Genomic DNA, 20,942 nt, shown 5'->3' with positions numbered 1-20,942 from the left:
TTGTTTCAGGAGAGAAAGACCCTGTGGAGGCCACGCCCTGCCCAGTTTTAGGGGGAGATACTGCGTGGCAAATACACCACGAGGATTGTGAAGCCAGCCGTGGGATATGGCGCGGTGGTAGGTCCAGCCCAATGAGGGGGAATGCTACAAGCATGGCGGCAACGGGGCTACCCGGGGTGTGATAGGCTAAGGCAATAGCATCAACGACCCAGTGGGCTAACCTCTGTTTGGAGACGGCGTTCCCTTTCCGCCGTCCGCCAAAGCAGACAAATAGCTGCTCAGAACATCTAAAGCTCTGCGTGCGGTCCAAATAGGTACGCAAAGCACGCACCGGACACAGCAACGAAAGGGCTGGGTTTGCCTCCTCCCAAGGCAGCGCTTGCAGGTTCACGACCTGGTCCCTGAAAGGGGTTGTAGAAACCTTGGGCACGTAGGTCTCAGGATAATGTGAGAAAGTGCCGGACCGAACTCCAGGCAGGTGTCGCTGACAGAGAACGCTTGAAGGTCAGAAGGGCCATCTTCAGGGAGAGGGCATTGAGCTCGACTGAATCAAGCGGCTCGAAGGGGGGTTCCTGAAGACCCTAGAGGACCACTGAGACATCCAAAGAGGGGAACAGGCTAGGCTGGGGAGGATTCAGTCTCCGGGCGCCTTTCAGGAACCTGATAATCAAGTCGTGCTCACCAAGGGACTTGCCATCTACTGCGTCTTGGTGGGTTGTGATAGCAGCTACATACACCTTCAAGGTGGAGGGGGACAGCCTCCCCTCCAGCCTCTCCTGCAGGAATAGAAGCACTGACCGAACTGCGCATCTCTGTGGGTCTTCGGCTCGGAATGAACACTAATTTGCGAACAAGCACCACTTTAGGGCATAGAGTTGCCTGGTGGAGGGAGCTCTTGCTTGGTTGATCGTGTCTACAACAGCAGGTGGTAGATACATTAGATCTTCTGCATCCCATCCAGGGGCCAGACGTGGAGTTTCCAGAGGTCCATGTCCAGATGCCAGACGGTGCCTCGTCCCTGAGAAATAAGGTCCTTCCTCAGGGGAATTTTCCAGGGAGGGGCTGTCGCGTGGCGTGTGAGATCTGAGAACCAGGTGCGGGTGGGCCAGTAGGGGGCAACCAGGATGACCTGTTCCTCGTCCTCCCTGATCTTGCACAGCACCGATGCAAGAAGGCTCACTGGGGGAAATGCGCACTTGCGCAGCCCCCGGGGCCAGCTGTGGGCCAGCGCATCTGTCCCGAGAGGGGCTCCTGTCAGGGAGTTCCAGAGTGGAGTCTTCACTCTTCGCTGTGCGAAACCTGTCACAACAGCTTGTCCACTGTCGTGTTGCGGTTGCCAGGGATGTGAGTGGCGAGCAGCGACTTGAGTCGCGGCTGGCTCCAATGGAGGAGATGGCAAGCGAGTTGTGACATATGATGAGAGCGCATGCCACCCTGGCGATTTATGTATGCTACCGTCGCCAATCTAGCTGTCGAACGCAGGTGAGAATCTGTTTCTGCGTGAGCATTTTGAACGGGAGTCTGTACAAAGCCCGGTTGAGAACTCGCAGGTCCAAGATTGATCTCAACCTGCCACTTTTCTTGGGTACGATGAAGTAAGGGCTGTAGAAACCCTTCTTCATCTCGGCTGGAGGGAGGGGCTCTATCGTATCTTTGAGGGGCAGGGTGGAGATCTCTGCTCTAAGGCACTGGCTTGTTGGCCAGTTGCGGCTAACAAGGGGGGAGCAGATAATAATGCGTTGGGAGGCAAAAGAGCGTCCCGAGGCTTGGGTGCTGAGAAAAGACTCAAAGCACTTACCTTGCTCCACGCACCTGGCAGGGGGTGGGTTAGAGACTGAGGAAGAGGTCCTAAGGAGGCGTCAACGGAACTCGTCAGTTGGCACGCTGGTTGGTCGGCGCCGTGGCATGATGTGTGAAATTGCCTCCGTCTGCTTCTTCACCGCCGAGAACGGTGTCGCCGAAGAGGCCAAGCTGGGAGACGGAGGCTTTGAGAAACTTAGCATTGTCAACGTTGTGCATCTCAAACATGTTCAGCCAAAGGTGGCACTCCTGGACCATGAGGGTGGCCATCGCCCACCTGAGTGCCTGCGCTGTGACCTTCGTGGCTCTGAGAGCAAGGTCAGTGGCAGAGAGCAGTTCCTGCAGCACATCGGGATTGGGACTACCCAGGTGCAGATCTTTAATTGCCTTGGCTTGATGGACCTTCTGTAGAGCCATGGCATGCAGGGCGGAGGCGGCCTGTCCGGCGGCGCTTTAGGCTTTGGAGGTCAGTGTTGACATCATCCTACAGGCTCTAGAGGGGAGTACCGGGCGGTCCCACCAGGTGGCGGCGTTCTCTGGGCACAGATGGATCGCAACCGCCCTATCCACCTGGGGGACTTCCGTGTACCCATGGGCCACTCTGCCATCCAGGTTAGTGAGAGCGGACGAGCGATGGGGTCGGTTACGTGCAGTGAAAGGTGCCCTCCACGACAGCTGCAGCTCGTCATGCACTTCCGGAAAGAATGGTACCGGGGGGGTGGGGGGGGCATGGCTTTGTTGGGATGACGGGGGGTTCCAGTCCAAGCCCACACTCAAGGCAGCCCAGGGAAGCATGTCGGCCATCTGCGCATCCGCCTCCGACTGGGCGGGCTGGCCCAAAGGCAGCAGCCCAGTCTAGTCTTCCGCGTCAGAAGCCTGGATGCTCTCCGATGCAGCGGTGATGTCATCATCCAAGCCTGGGGGCTCGAGGGAGAATGGTTCATGGGGATTTACCCAGCGAAACCGAGCCCGTCATCATCCCCATATCACTTTCATCGCCAGCCGGGTCGTCCTCAATCCCGTGGGAAGAAGGTCCGATGCGAGGGGCGGCTGAAGTGGCATTCACCTTCAGGAAGGAGAGCCGCGACCGCAACGTTGCCATGGTCATGTTCTCACAGTGAGATCTGTGGCCGTCGTTCTTGGAGAGAAATCCACCGCATCCAGGAACAACACGGGTGGAAAGGCATCTTGAAAAAGACGCATCCTGAAAAGGACGTTCAACGCTGCTGTGTATTGCTCTTTTTGTGAGTGGAAAACAGACAGTTTTAGAGACAATATAACTCTTTTAGGAGGAGACACTCTTAAACAGAAAGAAAGCGCTGTCGAAGTGCCCAGGGGCGTGAACTGCACAGCATACAGAGAGAGAGACGTCAGCTGGAAATGCGCCGTGCGGATCCAACAGCAATGCTTCTCGCTGGTAGAGGTGAGTGGAACAGGAGTGAAACTCAGCTGCTTGCTGCACAACCATTCAGCTCCGAAGAAAATTCTGACTGGCATTCACTGCCCCCCTTCCCTTTATACCCGTATGTCCGGGGCAGGGCACGCAAATTCTGTCTGCCAACTTGACATTTGCCTTTTCTCAGGTTCAGAGGTAGGATTCGGTGTCCAAGGAAGACACCTTGTGTCACTTCATTCGACAACGTTGAGTGAGTGACAGAAGGGGAACTGGAACGAAGTCCCTTTTAAGAGAGATCGCACTTAGACACATATCAACACAAATGCAGATTGTAATCCATAGAGATTCTGTAACTTCAGACTGAAGAGAGCGAGATCTCAGCAGAAAAGTCAGCAAGTTGGACACCCTCTGTGTTGATTGGAGTCTGCTAGTGTGTGGCTTAATTTGTCTTTCTATTTGTCTGTCTATCGGTATAGCTATAACTATTGCTGTTAGTTGTTATTACTGATTTGAATTTTGTTCCCCCCAGATGTCATAAACACAGTTTTCTTTGTTTGCTCTACAGAATCTGGAAAGTTGTACAAGTGTGACTGATTGATTGTGACAGACTCTTTGTCCCTGTAGGATTAATGAGGCAGTGGATTTTAAAGATCACAAGATCCAGATGGCCAGTCATCTTATTTCTCTAAAGGTGGAGCCCTCACCTACCCTGTCAATCAATCTGTCCACAGAGCCTCTAATCAGGATCGTCCTCACCCACCAGCTGGTAGGAGAATGTCACTCTTATTTACCTTCTGTATTATGCTATATATTTAGTTGGGAATATGTGGGTTGATAGAGAGATTGGTGTGGCTCTTTGAAAACTTTTATCTCGAAAATCTTCCCATTGTGTTCCTTAAAATAGTTGATTATAATAACACACTTTCAAAGGTGTGGTCTTAATACGTTGGAGGAAAACATTCAAAAACGTCTTACTTTTGCGGCCTCTTCAGGGGTTTGTTCTTTCGGCGAGCTATGGGAGTATGTTAGACATGAACGCCAACGTCGGAGAGCAGACATGCCAGCACTAACCATGGAAATCCATTTCGGTTTGCATCATCCCTCGCGCTCATTTATTATAATATTTTTTTCTGAAACAGCGAGTGCAATTTGCCAAAAGTAAAGTGGTCTGAACACTGGAACCATAAGCCTTGAGGGCTTTTGAAAAGGGAAAGATGATTTGATTTAACAAGGAGCTTATTTGGCGCGTGTGCATGCAGATGCTACGACTCTACGACGTCTGCCAAATTTCCATGGGAAACACATGAAAAATGGTCACAGAAGGCATGTAGAAGAGCTAACTAATACAGGATGCTTTTGGAGGGTATTCACCATGAAGAAAGACAGAAGGCGCTCTCTGTAGCATTGGATTTCACACTTACTGTAAATGCAACACCACGTTCTACAGCTATCCATCAGCTAACCCACTTTTGACAATTCACTGTGCCCTTTACCATTATATAAGACCTCCTAAACATTGCAGTCTGTCATAACCCTCTTAAACAAAGAGTTCTTCGTGAATCAAAAAAAGAATTTCAAGTCATCCAAGCCTGAAAATATGCACTCCCTTTCCACTTTAATTCTCTCAAAGAAAAAAAATCACTTGTTATTTAATTGAACAGACGTTATATTTTCCTTGTCACTTTTTTAATGCTTTTACGGCATTCAAATTAAAACCATGCTGGTATGCATGTAACTATAGAGACAGGCTTTTGTTTTGCTGGCTTGCTCATGGTTTTGTGAGAGATTTTTTTCAGTCATGTTTGTTTGAACAGACATTACTGCGTAAGTGCATGTTGAAAATTATGTGTATGTCTTTATACAAAGGACATTATACCAAATGGAAATAACCTGCTTAAAGACACTGGTTGAAGATTAGCAAGATATTTCTTGAGTTCCTCAGTATCTGCGGTCATGGATGGTAGGTAAAGAGGAAAGTTAGGAGTGATCAATAGAGAGAGAAAAAAAACTCAATAAGCTGTTTGCCAATCCCTGACTCATTGACCTGAATCTCACATCTCAAAAGTATTTTGAGGTTAAAATTAGGAAAAGTGGCACTGGATGTTTTTATTTACCCTGGTGGTTTCAATGAGAGACTAATTTATCTTGGGACACTGACTTCCTGTCTACAGGTATAGGACTGACCAGAACAGAGCCTTTACTGTCTGGGCAGAGTTTCATGAGTAACAAATATTAATTTTCTGAATCTCTTGATCAATAATATGTCACAGTATCTGTGATGAAGTGCTGTGATAAGGCCATTTTACGATAATGCCCTCTGTGTTGTGTTAAAGCCAAAGGCTTGATTGGCAGAATGGTCCAACAACTATTAAATGTGTTAAGTGTGTGTATGGGAGTGGCAACATTGTTGTCTAAGCTGTTTGGAGAAGGCAAATTGTACGTGAGTGACTTTTTCCCTGTGTTTAGTGCATTGGGCTTGATTTGTGTTGATTTATTACCTACGCTAGAGATATGCAAAACAAATGGGCTAAATAACAAGGTACTTAAAAATGGTTCAAGGTACAGAAACAAAAACTGAAAACAAACTAAATGTTTAGCAGAGCATAACCAAAAAATGGAACAAAGTTATTTTTAAATGCTGTTAAATGGTTTATTTCATTCTGATAATTTTTTCATAAAACCAAAGGTTAAAGGGTTTATCACAGTATATTTTTGGAACTACAGCTCTTCATCTTGCCCAAAAAAATTAACCATGTGCTTTGATCCAGAAGGAAACTGCTGCATCAAACATTTATTTGCCTAATTGTCCGTTGTTGATGTCACATTCTGTGAATGAAGACTTTTTTAACAAATATGTATAATTACTACATACACGTGCGCGGTTAATCTAGATACAAGGAAAACATTATTAGAGGTAAAAAATAACTTCCAAGTCTTAACAGAATTACTGTTAGATATGTTGCATTAATACAGATTTGATGCTGCTGTATTTTTGACTGAGAAGCATTAAGATTAAAATTATACTTATCTCTTATTTGTATACTTAACTGTATGTTTGTTATGATTTCTATGCTGAAAACTCCACCATACAGGAAAAAAATATTATTATATCGCTTATTTTGGTTATTAACGTTATTAACCGTTCTTTTATTTAATTCTAACTGGTTACCATTATGAGAGGAGGCTGCAGAACTTCTGAACCGAAAAATACAGTTTTTGCTCAAATCGAACCAAAATGAAAAACTTTATATTTTTAGCCCCTGTAAATAACTATAACATTCTTATGGCACATAAAAAGATGGAGACTTACGTACAGTATTGATAACTTATTATTATGGGAATTCCATGCTATTTAAATTCTGAGAGTACTAGTCTTGTGAGTGTACTTGTTACAAATGATGCTTTGATAGCTGTTTGTAGTTTAGGGATGGGTCAGGATCAGTAGCTATTGCTTTAAGACTGCACAAGAAGCATGGCTTCCTCAAAATTTCATAAGAAGTGCAGCAATGATGAGTTTAATACAAATAATCTATATAAATAACATTTTACACTTTGTGCATTTATTTTAGCAAATAAATGTGTAAAATACCTCACATCACTATTGTGCTGTCCATTCAAGTAATGTAATTTGCATTTTTCTACATTAAAATGTCCATAGAAGCCAGTGGATGCATGACCCATAGAGCCCCATTGAATCTGTACTTCAATGGGAGTCTATGGCAGATACATGTACCATGTGATTTCAGGGGAGTAAAGAAGAGGCTCTAAACAAGTCATTTTGGGAGTCATTTCTCCAGGAGTCAGTGGAAACTTCATGAGCCTTATTTCAATTGGATCTGCATCTGATTGCCTATTTTTACATTGAGCTTTGTATCAATTAATTTTTGTCCATCCCTGCTTCTCTATATGATGATTACATTCTCAAACAGGTGGGGCTTTGCAACAAAAAGCCAATAATTGAAATGTAAATGATTGACAGTGATTGAAATGTAACAGCACTGTTACAAAAATAATTCTAGATAAACTTTTAACCAAATTGTTTAGATTATTCTGATAGCACGGTAGTTGTTTTCTATTAATGAATGCAGATTGGCAACACTGCATGTAACGAATCCAGATTGACAACACTGCGTGTATGTGGCATAAATTACACATGCGTACTCTGATGTAAACAAAACCAATGTGGACGAAAAGAATCGCTGAAGAAGGAATGCATCCGACTCTTTAACCGCAGTCTAAAAGCGTTAAGTTGGACATTTTTTGTGTTCCATAAAAATTCAGAGGGATTGTTGGTGGAAGATGGTTTTCTTATGTGTAAAATATGTGGCAGAAAAGTGGCAGCAAAACAAGGGAACACCTCCAACATGCTAGCTCATCTGGGGACAATGATCCCGTGCAATTTAGTGAGATAAAGGTAAGTTGTGACAGTTCTGCAAATTTTTCTAAACTGTTTAAGAAAACTGCGAGTCAACATTCTTGAGACAACTAGCTAAGTGATAACTAAAGGTCAAAGTATACTTTGTGCGTCCGCATGGCAGATTGCTCTGCGCACAGTATGCATGACGTAAATTTCATCATAATCCAGTAAGCGCTGGACAGATTTTCTCGACTCGCGGATGTGGTCATTGTCTGTGCACATTGTCGTGCATGCGCCAGCCATTGGCTCTACTAAAAGAAAATCACAAAGAAGTTGTAGTGGGCATGTGTCAAATGCTTTCATATATGCTCGCGGTCAGAAGAGTATACTCACAAAGGCAACACAGTCGACCAGGCATGAGATGATCTGGGGCTTAAGACAACAAAGAAAGTTAACTTTTGTTGCCATTTGCAGATAATGAGTAGCTTGCAGTTGACTCTCACGAACGAAGCCCTGTCATGTACATTCTCAGCTCATCTGCCATCATCTCTGCTTTGCTTTGACAAAACAGTTTAAATATTGATATAGTGGAAAATATTACTTTGCTGTTGTGTTAACTACAAAATATATGAGTTGTAAACCTTTAGAAATGGATGATGGTCAGACTGTTGATTTTGTTTTAACCAGAGTTCACAACCTAAAGTAGTAGCATGGTGTTGCGGCCTTTACACTTTGGGATGTGAATTAATTTTCAATAATAAATTAGCAATTCAAGTACGCTTATACAGCGTTTGCCAGATGTAGGGACCATCTAATTTCCACAATGTAGAAAACAGGGACGGCATCACTGAATCCAATCATAAAAATTGCATAAGCTATAAAATGAAGAATGCCTCGGAATTTGACATAAATTGCAAAAATAATCACATTTAAATTGCGATATGTCCCATTGTGATTATTAAACTGCAAAAGGGTGCAATTTAATTAAATAAATATAAAATTTGCACGTGCTGTGCACTTCAAAATGAATGTGTGTAATGAATTCTGAAAAAATAACCATTCTATAACAACAATATACATCACAACCTCTCGTGTTTTTCACTGAAATTTTACACCCGTCGGGCACATGAAATATCCTGGAAAATTGTGCCTTGAAACGAGTGGGAACCCTGTAAAACTCTAGCAGAGTACATTTGTGCCTCTTAGTAGCAACTAAAATGTAGTTGTAATCAGCTAATACTATGTCCTGTAATTAATAATGGCATTGCAGCACAATAATGATTTAAATATTAAGTTCAAGTAAAACGCAATCTTACGTTGCCATACAGTGTGAGTGAACTTGCGGTTATTAAATTTGTACCTAGCTTGCTATAGCTTTGCAACTGGCTTGATATCTAGAAAAAAAAAAACATGTATACTGTTGTTTTAACCTAGTAGCTGGTAAAATTAGTCTAGCCTTACTTTAAGTTGTATGTCTGTACCCAGTGGCCCTGTGACATAATGACCATTTAAATATTAAGACATCCTCGTAATGTTATATTTGGCTATGTATCTATGGTGTTGATGGTAGTTTTTTTTTTTTTTTAAATGTTCAGGGTTCTTTTCAAAATTCTTTGTAAATTAATCTGTTAATTTAAAAGAACAGTTTGGAATTGGAAAAAAGTAATTATACTTGTTATTAAGAGAACAAAAATATAGTTTGTTTATCTTCCAACCTGTTTTTGTAATGTAATTCAATACCATGATAATACTGTATACCGTCATAAAAGCTTAAACAATTATGCCTAGTTTTGCGATGAGTGCTCAGGCTGCTCGGAGATACATGCGCAGTACTTGCAATCTGACATAACAATTTTTTTTAGCTTTCATAATTGAATATGTTACCTATTTTGTGGGAAAACAGTTTTGAGCTTAGTTAATAATTTTTGTTGAGATTTGTCACTGTTTTAATAGTTGTGCAGATTTGGGAGGAACATAGCATTCTCAACTAGTCATGCAACGTACAACTGCCTAGTCAATAAATTAAGTTGAATAGTTTATCTGGATTTGTATCTTAATATTTGTTTTAGCTGCAATGAATGTTAAACTACACATACAGAAAAGGAGATGAATGAGGCAGAAAACAGTTTGAACATACAAGCAGCAAATCACCTTACTGCTTCCTGCCCCTCTTTTTGTCTCTTCTCCTCTTCTCTCCTTGTTCAGCTCTCCTTTTCTTTCCTCTCCTTTCCTCACCTTTCCCCTCACCTCCTCTGAAATTTCCCTGTTTCTCACTGTGGGATCACATGGCATGAACAAATGGAAAGAATGATTTCATATGGAATGCTGGCGGCGCTCAGTGTGGGAATCAAGGGGATTTAAAAAACATTTTTGACAAGCATACCTTTACTACCTAATAAAGCTTAAGTGAAGCAGACACAAAACAGAGAGAAGCTGCACACACTAAGTGAATGTCTGTTTGTACATTTATTCTAATCAGTCCACTTATTAGACATGATGAAGTGTTTAAATAGTTTCAAAGCTGTTAATTTTCATTCCAAAGGACCTAAAACCACCAAATCCATTGTGTAAACAAAGTGGCCTGGACGTTCTTATGAGTAATACAATTATTAATTCTTCCATGTTTTTGTGTTCATGTGCATGTGGTTTTAGTCTTTAAAGATTTCTATGGGTGAATTACTGAACCACAATCAGTTTTGCTCTAAGAAGAATTTCCGGTTGTGGTTTAAATATAATCACAGATTCACAGGACTCTAATGGCTATTACAGCACATAAAAAACTCACCAAATCTGACACACTTTTTGACATATGATTTGTGACTTTTTGGTCTACTTAGTACAGTCGGGTTTTTACCCTTTTAAAATGTATAATAACGAGTGGCCCTGACTGCCAGATGCTTTTTATAACTTACACACACCCAGTTTCTCTGGGAACTTATTCACTCATGCGCTTACTTGCTCTTTCACTTAATCAATCCCTCGCTCCCCCATTCGCTCTCTCAAACACTCCGTCACTCTCTCATTTACACACTCATTAACAAATTGAATTAATTCAATCACTCATTCACTCTTAATCGCTCACTATCATTCATTCATTCATTCATTCATTCATTCACTTGCTCATTCTCTCTTTTTCTTTTTTTTTCTCTCTCTCTCGTACCCAGTCTTTCTCTGAACTTTTCTTTGAGTTGGTCTGAATTGCTCTCTCTCTCTGTCTTTATTTTTTCTTCCTCTCTCATGCTTTCTCAGATGAATCTTTATAATCTTTAGCAGATGTCTGTTGTAGCCAATGGCTGTGGATTGTGTAGCCTCCTCCTTCTCCCCTCTCTGCTTCTCTCTCTTCCTCTCCCTCTGCCACTCTTGCATTCTAAAATCCTGAAAACTCCTTGAAATTAGCTTTTAAACAGTTGTTAAATTCTGCCTTGCCTTGTTACACTTACCGTTAAATCTTCAGACCAATCTCGTGTTATGATTTGCAGGAAGCAAAGCATCTCAGCAAAAATCTCTTGTAAGTTTTCTACTTCCTCATAAAGCTTATTTTCCTTAAAATTATGATAGAAATACCATTAAACTTTTTAAACGTCCCTACATGATTACCTGAGCGGGCCTGTGTAAAGTTCCACTGCATTATTTAGAGCTGACGGGTTCCAGATTTCAGCGTTAAATCTAGGCTTGAACCAATTCCAAGCTCTTTCCAGATTTCAGGAGGACGTCTGACAACTGGCTGACCCCTGGAGCACCTTTCTGGATTTCCCTTCACACCACACACAGCTCCTATACAGATGTTTTACAGCCTCAGTCTCACCTGAGCAATGTGTGGGCGTGTGTACAGATGTTTTTTACAGACGGACTATCCCAAACCCATATGCATATACAGATATTTAGAGATTTTCTCACAATAGTATGAGGTGGCAAATTCGTACCAATTTATATGAGTTCATTCTTACAAAATAGTAAGAGTTATACACCCACCAATGAATGACCCTCACCAATGAGGAGGCCACACATTACCTCGTGTCCTTGTCATTCCCGATGTAGCATTTGTTCCATGTTAATCCAAACCCCATCCCTAAACCTAAGTGTAAAACTTTAACCTACCCAGAGCATAAACTATGATATTAATTTTTACAGTAAAAGCCCTCATCTGTAATACAGAAGAATACAACACTTTTGGTTTCCAAACGCATGTTCGTGGAGCATATGTAATTGGTTGATGTACAAGTTTTATGTTTTATCATGGGGTTGATGTGTTAACCACATGGGCTTTCACTCTTAATCGCTCACTATCGCTCATTCATTCATTCATTCATTCATTCATTCATTCACTTGCTCATTCTCTCTTTTTCTTTTTTTTCTCTCTCTCTCTTACCCAGTCTTTCTCTGAACTTTTCTTTGAGTTGGTCTGAATTGCTCTCTCTCTCTGTCTTTATTTTTTCTTCCTCTCTCATGCTTTCTCAGATGAATCTTTATAATCTTTAGCAGATGTCTGTTGTAGCCAATGGCTGTGGATTGTGTAGCCTCCTCCTTCTCCCCTCTCTGCTTCTCTCTCTTCCTCTCCCTCTGCCACTCTTGCATTCTAAAAACCTGAAAACTCCTTGAAATTAGCTTTTAAACAGTTGTTAAATTCTGCCTTGCCTTGTTACACTTACCGTTAAATCTTCAGACCAATCTCGTGTTATGATTTGCAGGAAGCAAAGCATCTCAGCAAAAATCTCTTGTAAGTTTTCTACTTCCTCATAAAGCTTATTTTCCTTAAAATTATGATAGAAATACCATTAAACTTTTTAAACGTCCCTACATGATTACCTGAGCGGGCCTGTGTAAAGTTCCACTGCATTATTTAGAGCTGACGGGTTCCAGATTTCAGCGTTAAATCTAGGCTTGAACCAATTCCAAGCTCTTTCCAGATTTCAGGAGGACGTCTGACAACTGGCTGACCCCTGGAGCACCTTTCTGGATTTCCCTTCACACCACACACAGCTCCTATACAGATGTTTTACAGCCTCAGTCTCACCTGAGCAATGTGTGGGCGTGTGTACAGATGTTTTTTACAGACGGACTATCCCAAACCCATATGCATATACAGATATTTAGAGATTTTCTCACAATAGTATGAGGTGGCAAATTCGTACCAATTTATATGAGTTCATTCTTACAAAATAGTAAGAGTTATACACCCACCAATGAATGACCCTCACCAATGAGGAGGCCACACATTACCTCGTGTCCTTGTCATTCCCGATGTAGCATTTGTTCCATGTTAATCCAAACCCCATCCCTAAACCTAAGTGTAAAACTTTAACCTACCCAGAGCATAAACTATGATATTAATTTTACAGTAAAAGCCCTCATCTGTAATACAGAAGAATACAACACTTTTGGTTTCCAAACGCATGTTTGTGGAGCATATGTAATTGGTTGATGTACAAGTTTTATGTTTTATCATGGGGTTGATGTGTTAACCACATGGGCTTACATGTGAATGACGCAAGTTTAAATCTTACCCTTACCAGATCCCACCCTGCATCATTTCCTGTCCTATCTTTACTATTTGTATTAGTAAAGTGGAAAAAAGGCTAAAAATAAGATTTAAAAAATGGATTATGCCAAAATAAAGCAAGTATAGAGGTGAAAAAAGCACATGTATGGAAAAGCTGTTTGTACAGTGCATCACACAAATTCAGTTCAGCTAGCAGTGATCCTGGCCCCATACTAACAGGTTTTTGATAGACACACCTCTCTACGGTTGGTGATCAATATTGTTATTGAGTTTAGAAGTTCATTAGTCTTTGTTTTTCCCATGTACAGAAACAATCTCTCTAAATTACAGCCCAGCCTGTCCATAGATGTAATTAGATAGTAGAGCCAACCTCTGAGTCTGTGAATAGAAAGGGAGAGACAGAAAACCTACATTTACTTTTCTCCATTTATCTTCCCTGTTAAGCTTGGACTTCACTCCTCACTGTTTTTAAATTGAGCTCAGCCAGGCTTTATTTAGATTGTGCTGTTCTTTAAATATACACCAGTGCAGTACCATTTACCAGCATACCTCATGAAACCAATGACAGCATGTTTTAGATGCTGTGTGTTTGGTTTCTATCAGAGAACATGTGAGAGAGTGTGTGATGAGATGTTTAGCAGAACATTTGTATGAGTCTATGCTTGTGTGTGTGTTGTAAGAAAGACACATATTATGTGAAAAATATTTGCATCGAAAAAGGACAAACGCAAAAATACCATAAAACCACAGTTAAAGTTTCTCATGTCATAATGTTTGGCCACGAGATGCAATTAAAGTCAATGAGGTTTGATGTTATCGACATATTTGATTTAAATACTTATTAATTATTTGATTTGATTTAAGAGTGAATGATGACTTAAATTACATTCTAAGCATCACACAATTGGTCATATTGCTGCAAAATACAGTATAGTGCATAATAGAGTCATATTGATTAATTTGACTGTGTTTTTTGTCCTTTTTGAGTTTGACAGCCCGGAGTCACTATTCACAAGTTTTCAGATGGCGAACAAAATTCACCATTCACCAATTCATCATTGAATAATGACAACATTTCCATTGTTTTGTGAACACTTCCTTTAACTCTTGGGTGTGTATGTTGTAGGCTTGTTCTCGTGTAAGTGAAATATAGGCTGTATTGTGTTGCTAGTGCTCAATTTGTCCTTTTGTTTGTCAGTGAGTTAGTCATAAAGGCCAGGCATCAAGAGTCCCAACATTATAGACTCTTTAAGACTCTCAGTTACTAAAGCAATGACTGATGAACCTGGACTGAACAACTAATTTTAAATTGTGTTGTGTGGTAATTAAACCCCATATGGCAAAAAAAAAGTTAGATTACTCACCCGTATGTGAAGTGTGGGAGAGTTTGACACCGAAATTAAGCTTTTGGGGGAAGCTTTGAAAAAGACCCAAATAGAGCATTACTGTGAGGTTGTTTTCTAGGTAGTTCTGGAATATTCTGGTAGAACACATTTCATATTTTGCAACACAGAAAAAACAGGTGCAAGGCATGATAAATTAGAAACAATTTTACTTATTTCAAGTTACTTTTTGTGATTAAGAAGCATTTTAACTCTGCAAGGCTAAATCCAGTTTAAGTACCTTGTGTTTTTGGACTGTCGTCAATTTGATTCAGAATTTGGATTCACATTATTGTCATTCTCCACATTCTTCTGAATGACAAAAAAGATCAGCCAGCACATGCTTGAAATTACACATGACATCCAATCAGGAGAGAATTCCCATGCCAGTTGGCAGAGCTGATCGTGTAAAGCCGTTCCATGACAGTATATTAGGAATTGGGTTTTTGTCTTAATTACAAGCACATGCCATTCAGGGTCTCTGAATAGAATGTGAATACACAACCTGCTGTCATGTGATAGGCTGGTGAGAATTATGTTATAGTAGCTGCCAAATTCCCCCAAAGTCCTTCCAAACCAGCTTTGTGGTTAAATACTCATTAAAAAGCTAAAAAAAAAAAAAAGTAAAAAGCTTCTACTTAATCACTTATATGCACATTGTGTTTTTGCGTGTCTAATTCTCTTACTGTGTTTGGAAAAGTTAGAAAGGGAGCTCCTTCAATAGTACGTGCTCTTTTGCAAGCCTTTGGTTGTTAATAAAGTGTTGGAGTGCTTTCACGCTTCCTTGGCAAGTGCCGAATGCTACAGGGCAGAGGGGAGCTGCAAACACCAAGCCAACCCAATCTGTGTACTTGAGAAATGGAGAGAGAGAGACTTGCACATTGAGCTGTTAAAATGCTTTTGCACGTAATGAGATTCTGGCATAGAGAAATAAGAGTGAGTTGGACAGTGAAACTTAATGGGACAGTTCACACAAAAATTAAAATTCTGTCATTATTTACTTACCCTCTTTGTTCCAAGCCCATATGACATTTTTCTGTAGAACACATAAGGAGAGTTGAGGCACCTCTATCACATTCCCTTTAACTGCATCTTTTTTCCATACAATGAAAGTGAAGTGTGACTGTGGCAAACATTCTGCCTAATATCTCCTTTTGTTTTCCAATAAAGAAAGAACGTCATACAGGTTTTTACACATGAGGATGAGTAAAAACAACATCATTTTCCTTTCTGGGTGAACTGTCCCTTTAAGTGAGTGAAACTGGGAAACGTAGAAGAGCATAAAGCAGAACCACACCCGTACTATCTCCTCTCTGGAGATGTCTATTTGTTTTCACCCTGTAATTATAAATATAAATAAATAAATAAAGCAGCTGTCTTGTAGAGAGGGACTATAAATCAGAGAAAGGCAAGAATAGAGAGAACAGAGAAAAATTGGAGCAGTGAAAGTTTTCCATTGGCTGCTCACCGTATGACTTCAAATTGGAGTTGTGGATCATCATTCACTATGAGATTTCCTCTATAGTTGTGGATATTCAGCTCAAAAATATCAAACATGCAATCATAGTTGGTAAGAAATTATGTGCAGCCATTATATTTTATATTTTATGTACTTTTATGTTAAATCTGTCAACTCCAACAGGCCCATAATCCTCAGACTGGAGCCAACGATCGACGATTGCAAATCAGGGCTATGAAACGGTATTAAAGTTGTGTAGTGTAGTCCAGCCTTTAATGATTAGTGACGCTTGCAATTAAACTGAGGCACCCACTTCATTGTAGAAGTAACTGGAACTATATGTAGGGACCAGAATATCACAGAGACTTGGGGTGGGCTCTTTTGAATTGGGCCAGGTCAAAACCACCTACCAACCATCCATAAAATCCTGGCAACCACCTAGGAATGCCCTAGTAACCACCTAAATCACCCTATAAAACACATTGCAACACACTAACGACATATCAGAACACTTTTAAAGCAGCTGCATAGCAGTGCCCTGGCAACCACCCTGAACATCCTAGTATCATAGTGGTGAATTTTACACAGACAAGTCCCACTCACATTTTCTTTCAAATTGTAAAAATGTAGTTAAATGCTTTTCACATTGAATAAAGGGCAGTTATCGCTTTACCATAATTTTCATCATCAAAATTGTCATCATCAGAGGAAAGGAGAGGAGAGTTTTGGTGCACACTAACACAAGCATGCGCTAAGTCTAGGCACAATTGGGTTTGTAGAAATAGAGAGAAAAGCGCTAATGGGCTTGGTCTAGTGCAGTTTTATTCTTAGGTTCTTCTCCGGTTATTGCACTTTCAGCATCCTGTTATATAATACATTCCCTCATGCACTAGCGATATAAACAAAGAATTTTATACGAATTTACACACATTCATAAGAATTTAAATGGACTGTATGAAATGAATTAGAAGAATAGAAATATGGACTTGACTTTCTTTTGTGCATTAACTGCATCCTTGCTGAATGTCAGGCATTTCTATGACAGTGACATGCTCCTTTTATACGCATCCAATGTGTTCTCGTCAGGATTTGGATATACGCTCCATTAAATTATAGAGAATGAAAGTATAGAGAATGAAAGTATTATTAATCATTTTCATCTACTGACACACAAATCATGGTTAGTATTAACAGTGATTGTATAAGCACACACTTCACTTCTACCGGTCGTTATTGATTTTTTAAAATGTTATTCATATATTCAAAAAATATGAAACCAAAAATATTTCTAAATTCAAGTTATACTTAAAATTAAACAAAAATATTATCAAAATAATGAAGTGGTCACAAAAAAACAAACCAAATCCACCCCCTCCCCTTTTGCAGTAACTCAAAAATTAGGTGGAAGAATACCAATATAAATTAGAGCATAAATACAATTGTTAATATAAACATAATTATTATTGAAAAATATACAATTACCTATAGATAGTTTAACACAAATTTCATTTTTTTTTTTAAATCAGAAAACGCCTTTTTTCATGGGCATAATTTGATGTTCTGCAATATTTTCAGAGTTTGAACATAAACTTTAATACCACCTCCTGGTAGAATCTCCAAACTGTAAATGTAGGAAATGAATTTGGACATTGTGCTGAAAAGAGACATTTTGAAACGTCTAAGCGCATAACGTGTTTCTCTGGAAAATCGCTGGCGCTTTACGCCACTTCATTAAATACAATACACCCACAGTTTGAACGCATAAACCCACAGATTTTAGCATTAGAGCTCTCATGAAAATTGGATAAGACATAGCGCATGTTCGTTGTGCATAGCTCTGCACTTTGCACACTCTTGAAAATAGCGCACAAGATCTTGTTTTGATGTAGGCTATTGTGATTTCTGTATCCAACATGTCCAAATGTCATCCAAGATTACCAACAATTAATCGGAATTGTTGGTGGCTCTTCTTAATATTCCGACTAGTAGGACATCCATGACTGAAGCTGATTAAAGGTGGTTAAGGGAAGTTCGCTATAGTCATCCTGGGAGGGCTTAGAATCTTCACCTAGCACACCAGCCAGTGAAGCTGGAGATAATTCAATAGAGGAAAAGAAAGGAAAATCGGAAGTACATACCAAAGCTGTACATTCAAAATGATCTGACTGGATTTGGCATGTTGGCTGTTCTAGCGTCAATGTTTGCCAGCAGATAGAAAATAGGGAAGGAAGTTAATAAAAAGGTCATTATTAGTCTGGGTATCTGGGACAATGAGTTAAACGACAACTGTCTCTTTTGATTATTGACGGGGCTATTGAAAACCACAACAAATTATTTGGTTGGAATAAACACAGTTTGCGTCATTTTCCATATCTTTGTTTCCCGTACATGGCTCTGAAGTGAGGTTGACCAAGCTTGTTTATTAAAATAAGTTTAACTAAAAAAATGCCAGTTAAAATAAAAGAAAGATGGCTTTTGTTGTGCTGTTGCAGCTCCATTGCCTGAAGGGTACAGAGCAAGCTATAAACATTTAATGGCAAAGAGTGGCAGAGAGTGATTGCAAGGGTATTGGGAAACGTAATGTGTGTGAAATGGATAAAGTAAATGTGAAGGAGGGGTATATTTCAGTCACAAAAGTGTATGTTACGCATATGCAAGCACAATTAGTGCCTATTAGCTGTGTTCGTACGTTCTAGGGGTCTGAATATTGAGAAGAGCAGCCAAAAATTCTGATTAATTGTTGGAAATCTCGGATTCGACATTTGGCCATATTGGATAAAGAAATCACTCTAGCCTATGTCAAAGCAAGATCTTATTTCTGAGCAAACAGTTCAGCAGTTTTTAAATGAATCTTACTCTTATGTTTATGTGAGTTGTTTTGAAATGTAGCCCATTGATATATTTAGCAATGTTGCGTTCCAAACTCTCCGAAGACATGACAACACAGTTGTGTAACACTGCATCCTCCCAGCTGCCAGGACACAGATTACCATTGATACTGCAATACTTGGCTAATACACCTCTGGTGTGATTTAACCTTTCAGACTGAATGAGACATAGAGAATGACTCTACTGTGTTACGGCATGACAGCTGTGATGGTTTATTCATATTTATATAAATGGTTTCCTGTCTTTCAGAGTAAAGAGCAGCAGCTTCAGGCCCTAAACCAGAGTAACAAAGTATTCCTCTACTGCGCTTTCCTGGACTACAGGTGGGTCGTATAATTTCTGTTTACGGCATGAATTAGCATGAAGCACAGGAATGGTGCTTTAATATTTAACAAAATGTCTTTGTTGGATTTGTATGGTGTTAGGACCTTAACTCGAATTTTCTTTAAAAAATAAAAAAAAAGCATTATTTTCATTTTATGAAAAAAAAGTTTAGTTAAACTCTAAATTCCAATTTAGGATTTATAAAAGTCAGTTATTGATAAAGAGCCATGTTGCATGCAAAACACATTGGGCCAATAAATGAAGCCAATTTTAGGATAATTTGGAAAATATATAATCAATATATCAATTTAGAGTGACACCCCTTCTTCTCTTGACTTCTTTCTCTCTCTTTCTGAATAAATTACTGCTCCCAAGATGGACATGGAGAAGACACTCATTGAGATTAATAGGAACTTGCTTTTGTTTTGATTTCATTTAAATCAGATTTGATAAACTGACTTGTAATTCCAGTAACACTGGCCAAGGGCGTGAATGTATATAGTTTTAATGTACACTTTGAATCACTCCAGCAAGTGTAATGCTCAATTAAACATGTACGCTGGATGTGTGTTTCAGCTCCAAAGAGGGTGTGTGGTCAAATGAGGGGTGTGTAAGAGCTGATGGAAACGTGTCCTTCTCTATCTGCTTGTGTAACCATCTGACCAACTTCGCCATTCTTATGCAGGTTGTTCCTATGGAGGTGAGAGAATCACAATGTCACACTCTCTGGTGCCTGTTTTTCTCTGTGATTACATCAGTCCTGCTTACTTTGGTAAACATGAAGTTGATTTAAATGATTCAAGATCTTGTGCCATATACAGCTCATTTTCTGTGTGTGTGTGTGTTACACCAGTAATTAATTAAACATGTACACAATTGTATTTCAATGTCTATCAAAATCAGTCCACAATTTCTTTAGGAAAGGGTGTGGTCAACACTCTGAACATGGAGTTTAACATCATATATTACAGCAAAACTCTTAGTGAATGTGTATCTTTATCTACACGTTGTCATAAACATCAACTTAATAAATGTGTAGAATTATAATTCAGTAACCGCTGTGATGGATTCATCAAGTAATTTGTTATACTGATTCAAAAGAATAGGTTGTGAGTTTGTCAGTCTTTTTGACTGACTCCTTAAAAAGATCTGGTCATATTTTAATCAGACTTCATTGGTCAGGCTTTATGTTTGCTTTTGCATGTACTGTATGTTGTTTACCATCTTTTATTCTCATCAGATTCAGTTCAGACTGCAGCAATATATTTATTTTTCTGTGTTGCTGTAGATTCAGCTGCAGTTAACTTTACTGTAAAGAGTGCCAGGGTAAGGTTGACTGTTTGTTTTTTCTCAAGGTGAAAAGTCTTACTGTACAGCCAATGTTCCAGCGATATTCCAAAAACCCCAATTACAACTTTCTGAATAGCATAAGTTTATTTAAGCTTTGGATTTCCATATATATGCACATATATACATTGTTTGAAACTAACAGTGGACCTTGAGGTTGGTGGAGTTTCTCAAAATTCCTTGCACAAGCATATAGGTCAAATCTCAGCAGGGATTTCTGAAAACACCAAGACACAGTGATGAATCTGATGCTAAACTGTGTTTCTCGTCCAGCAGCATGCAGGGCTTGAAGTTTTGATTGGCTGAGGCACTCACTAAATCAGCAGCAGAGCTTTAGGTGAGAAGACAGTTTGGACCAAGTTGAGACAGTTCTCCAGGGGTGGCGCGCAGTATTTTGTTGCTAGTTCATTTGAAACCCAGATTTTGTATGTGAATGTGTCTCGGAGGAGGCTTCTAAGTAGAGCCTGTGTGGGTTGCGTACTGTGGGC

General features: G+C 40.0%; 1 protein-coding gene across 3 annotated transcripts in view; it reads left to right on the top strand.

Moving 5' to 3' along the window:
- Positions 1-20,942, top strand: part of LOC127621087 (adhesion G-protein coupled receptor D1-like) — a 70,496-nt gene that overhangs the window by 33,875 nt on the left and 15,679 nt on the right. For all 3 annotated transcript variants that reach the window (XM_052094536.1, XM_052094535.1, XM_052094538.1), the window contains 3 exons: positions 3,821-3,962; positions 19,033-19,106; positions 19,684-19,807. In XM_052094536.1, coding sequence (XP_051950496.1) covers positions 3,821-3,962; positions 19,033-19,106; positions 19,684-19,807 — 340 coding nt within the window. The remainder of the gene's footprint in view (positions 1-3,820; positions 3,963-19,032; positions 19,107-19,683; positions 19,808-20,942) is intronic.

Source organism: Xyrauchen texanus, chromosome 27 (genome assembly GCF_025860055.1).
Source record: "Xyrauchen texanus isolate HMW12.3.18 chromosome 27, RBS_HiC_50CHRs, whole genome shotgun sequence".
Lineage (NCBI taxonomy): Eukaryota > Metazoa > Chordata > Actinopteri > Cypriniformes > Catostomidae > Xyrauchen > Xyrauchen texanus.
This window is presented reverse-complemented; position numbering and strand designations above follow the sequence as displayed.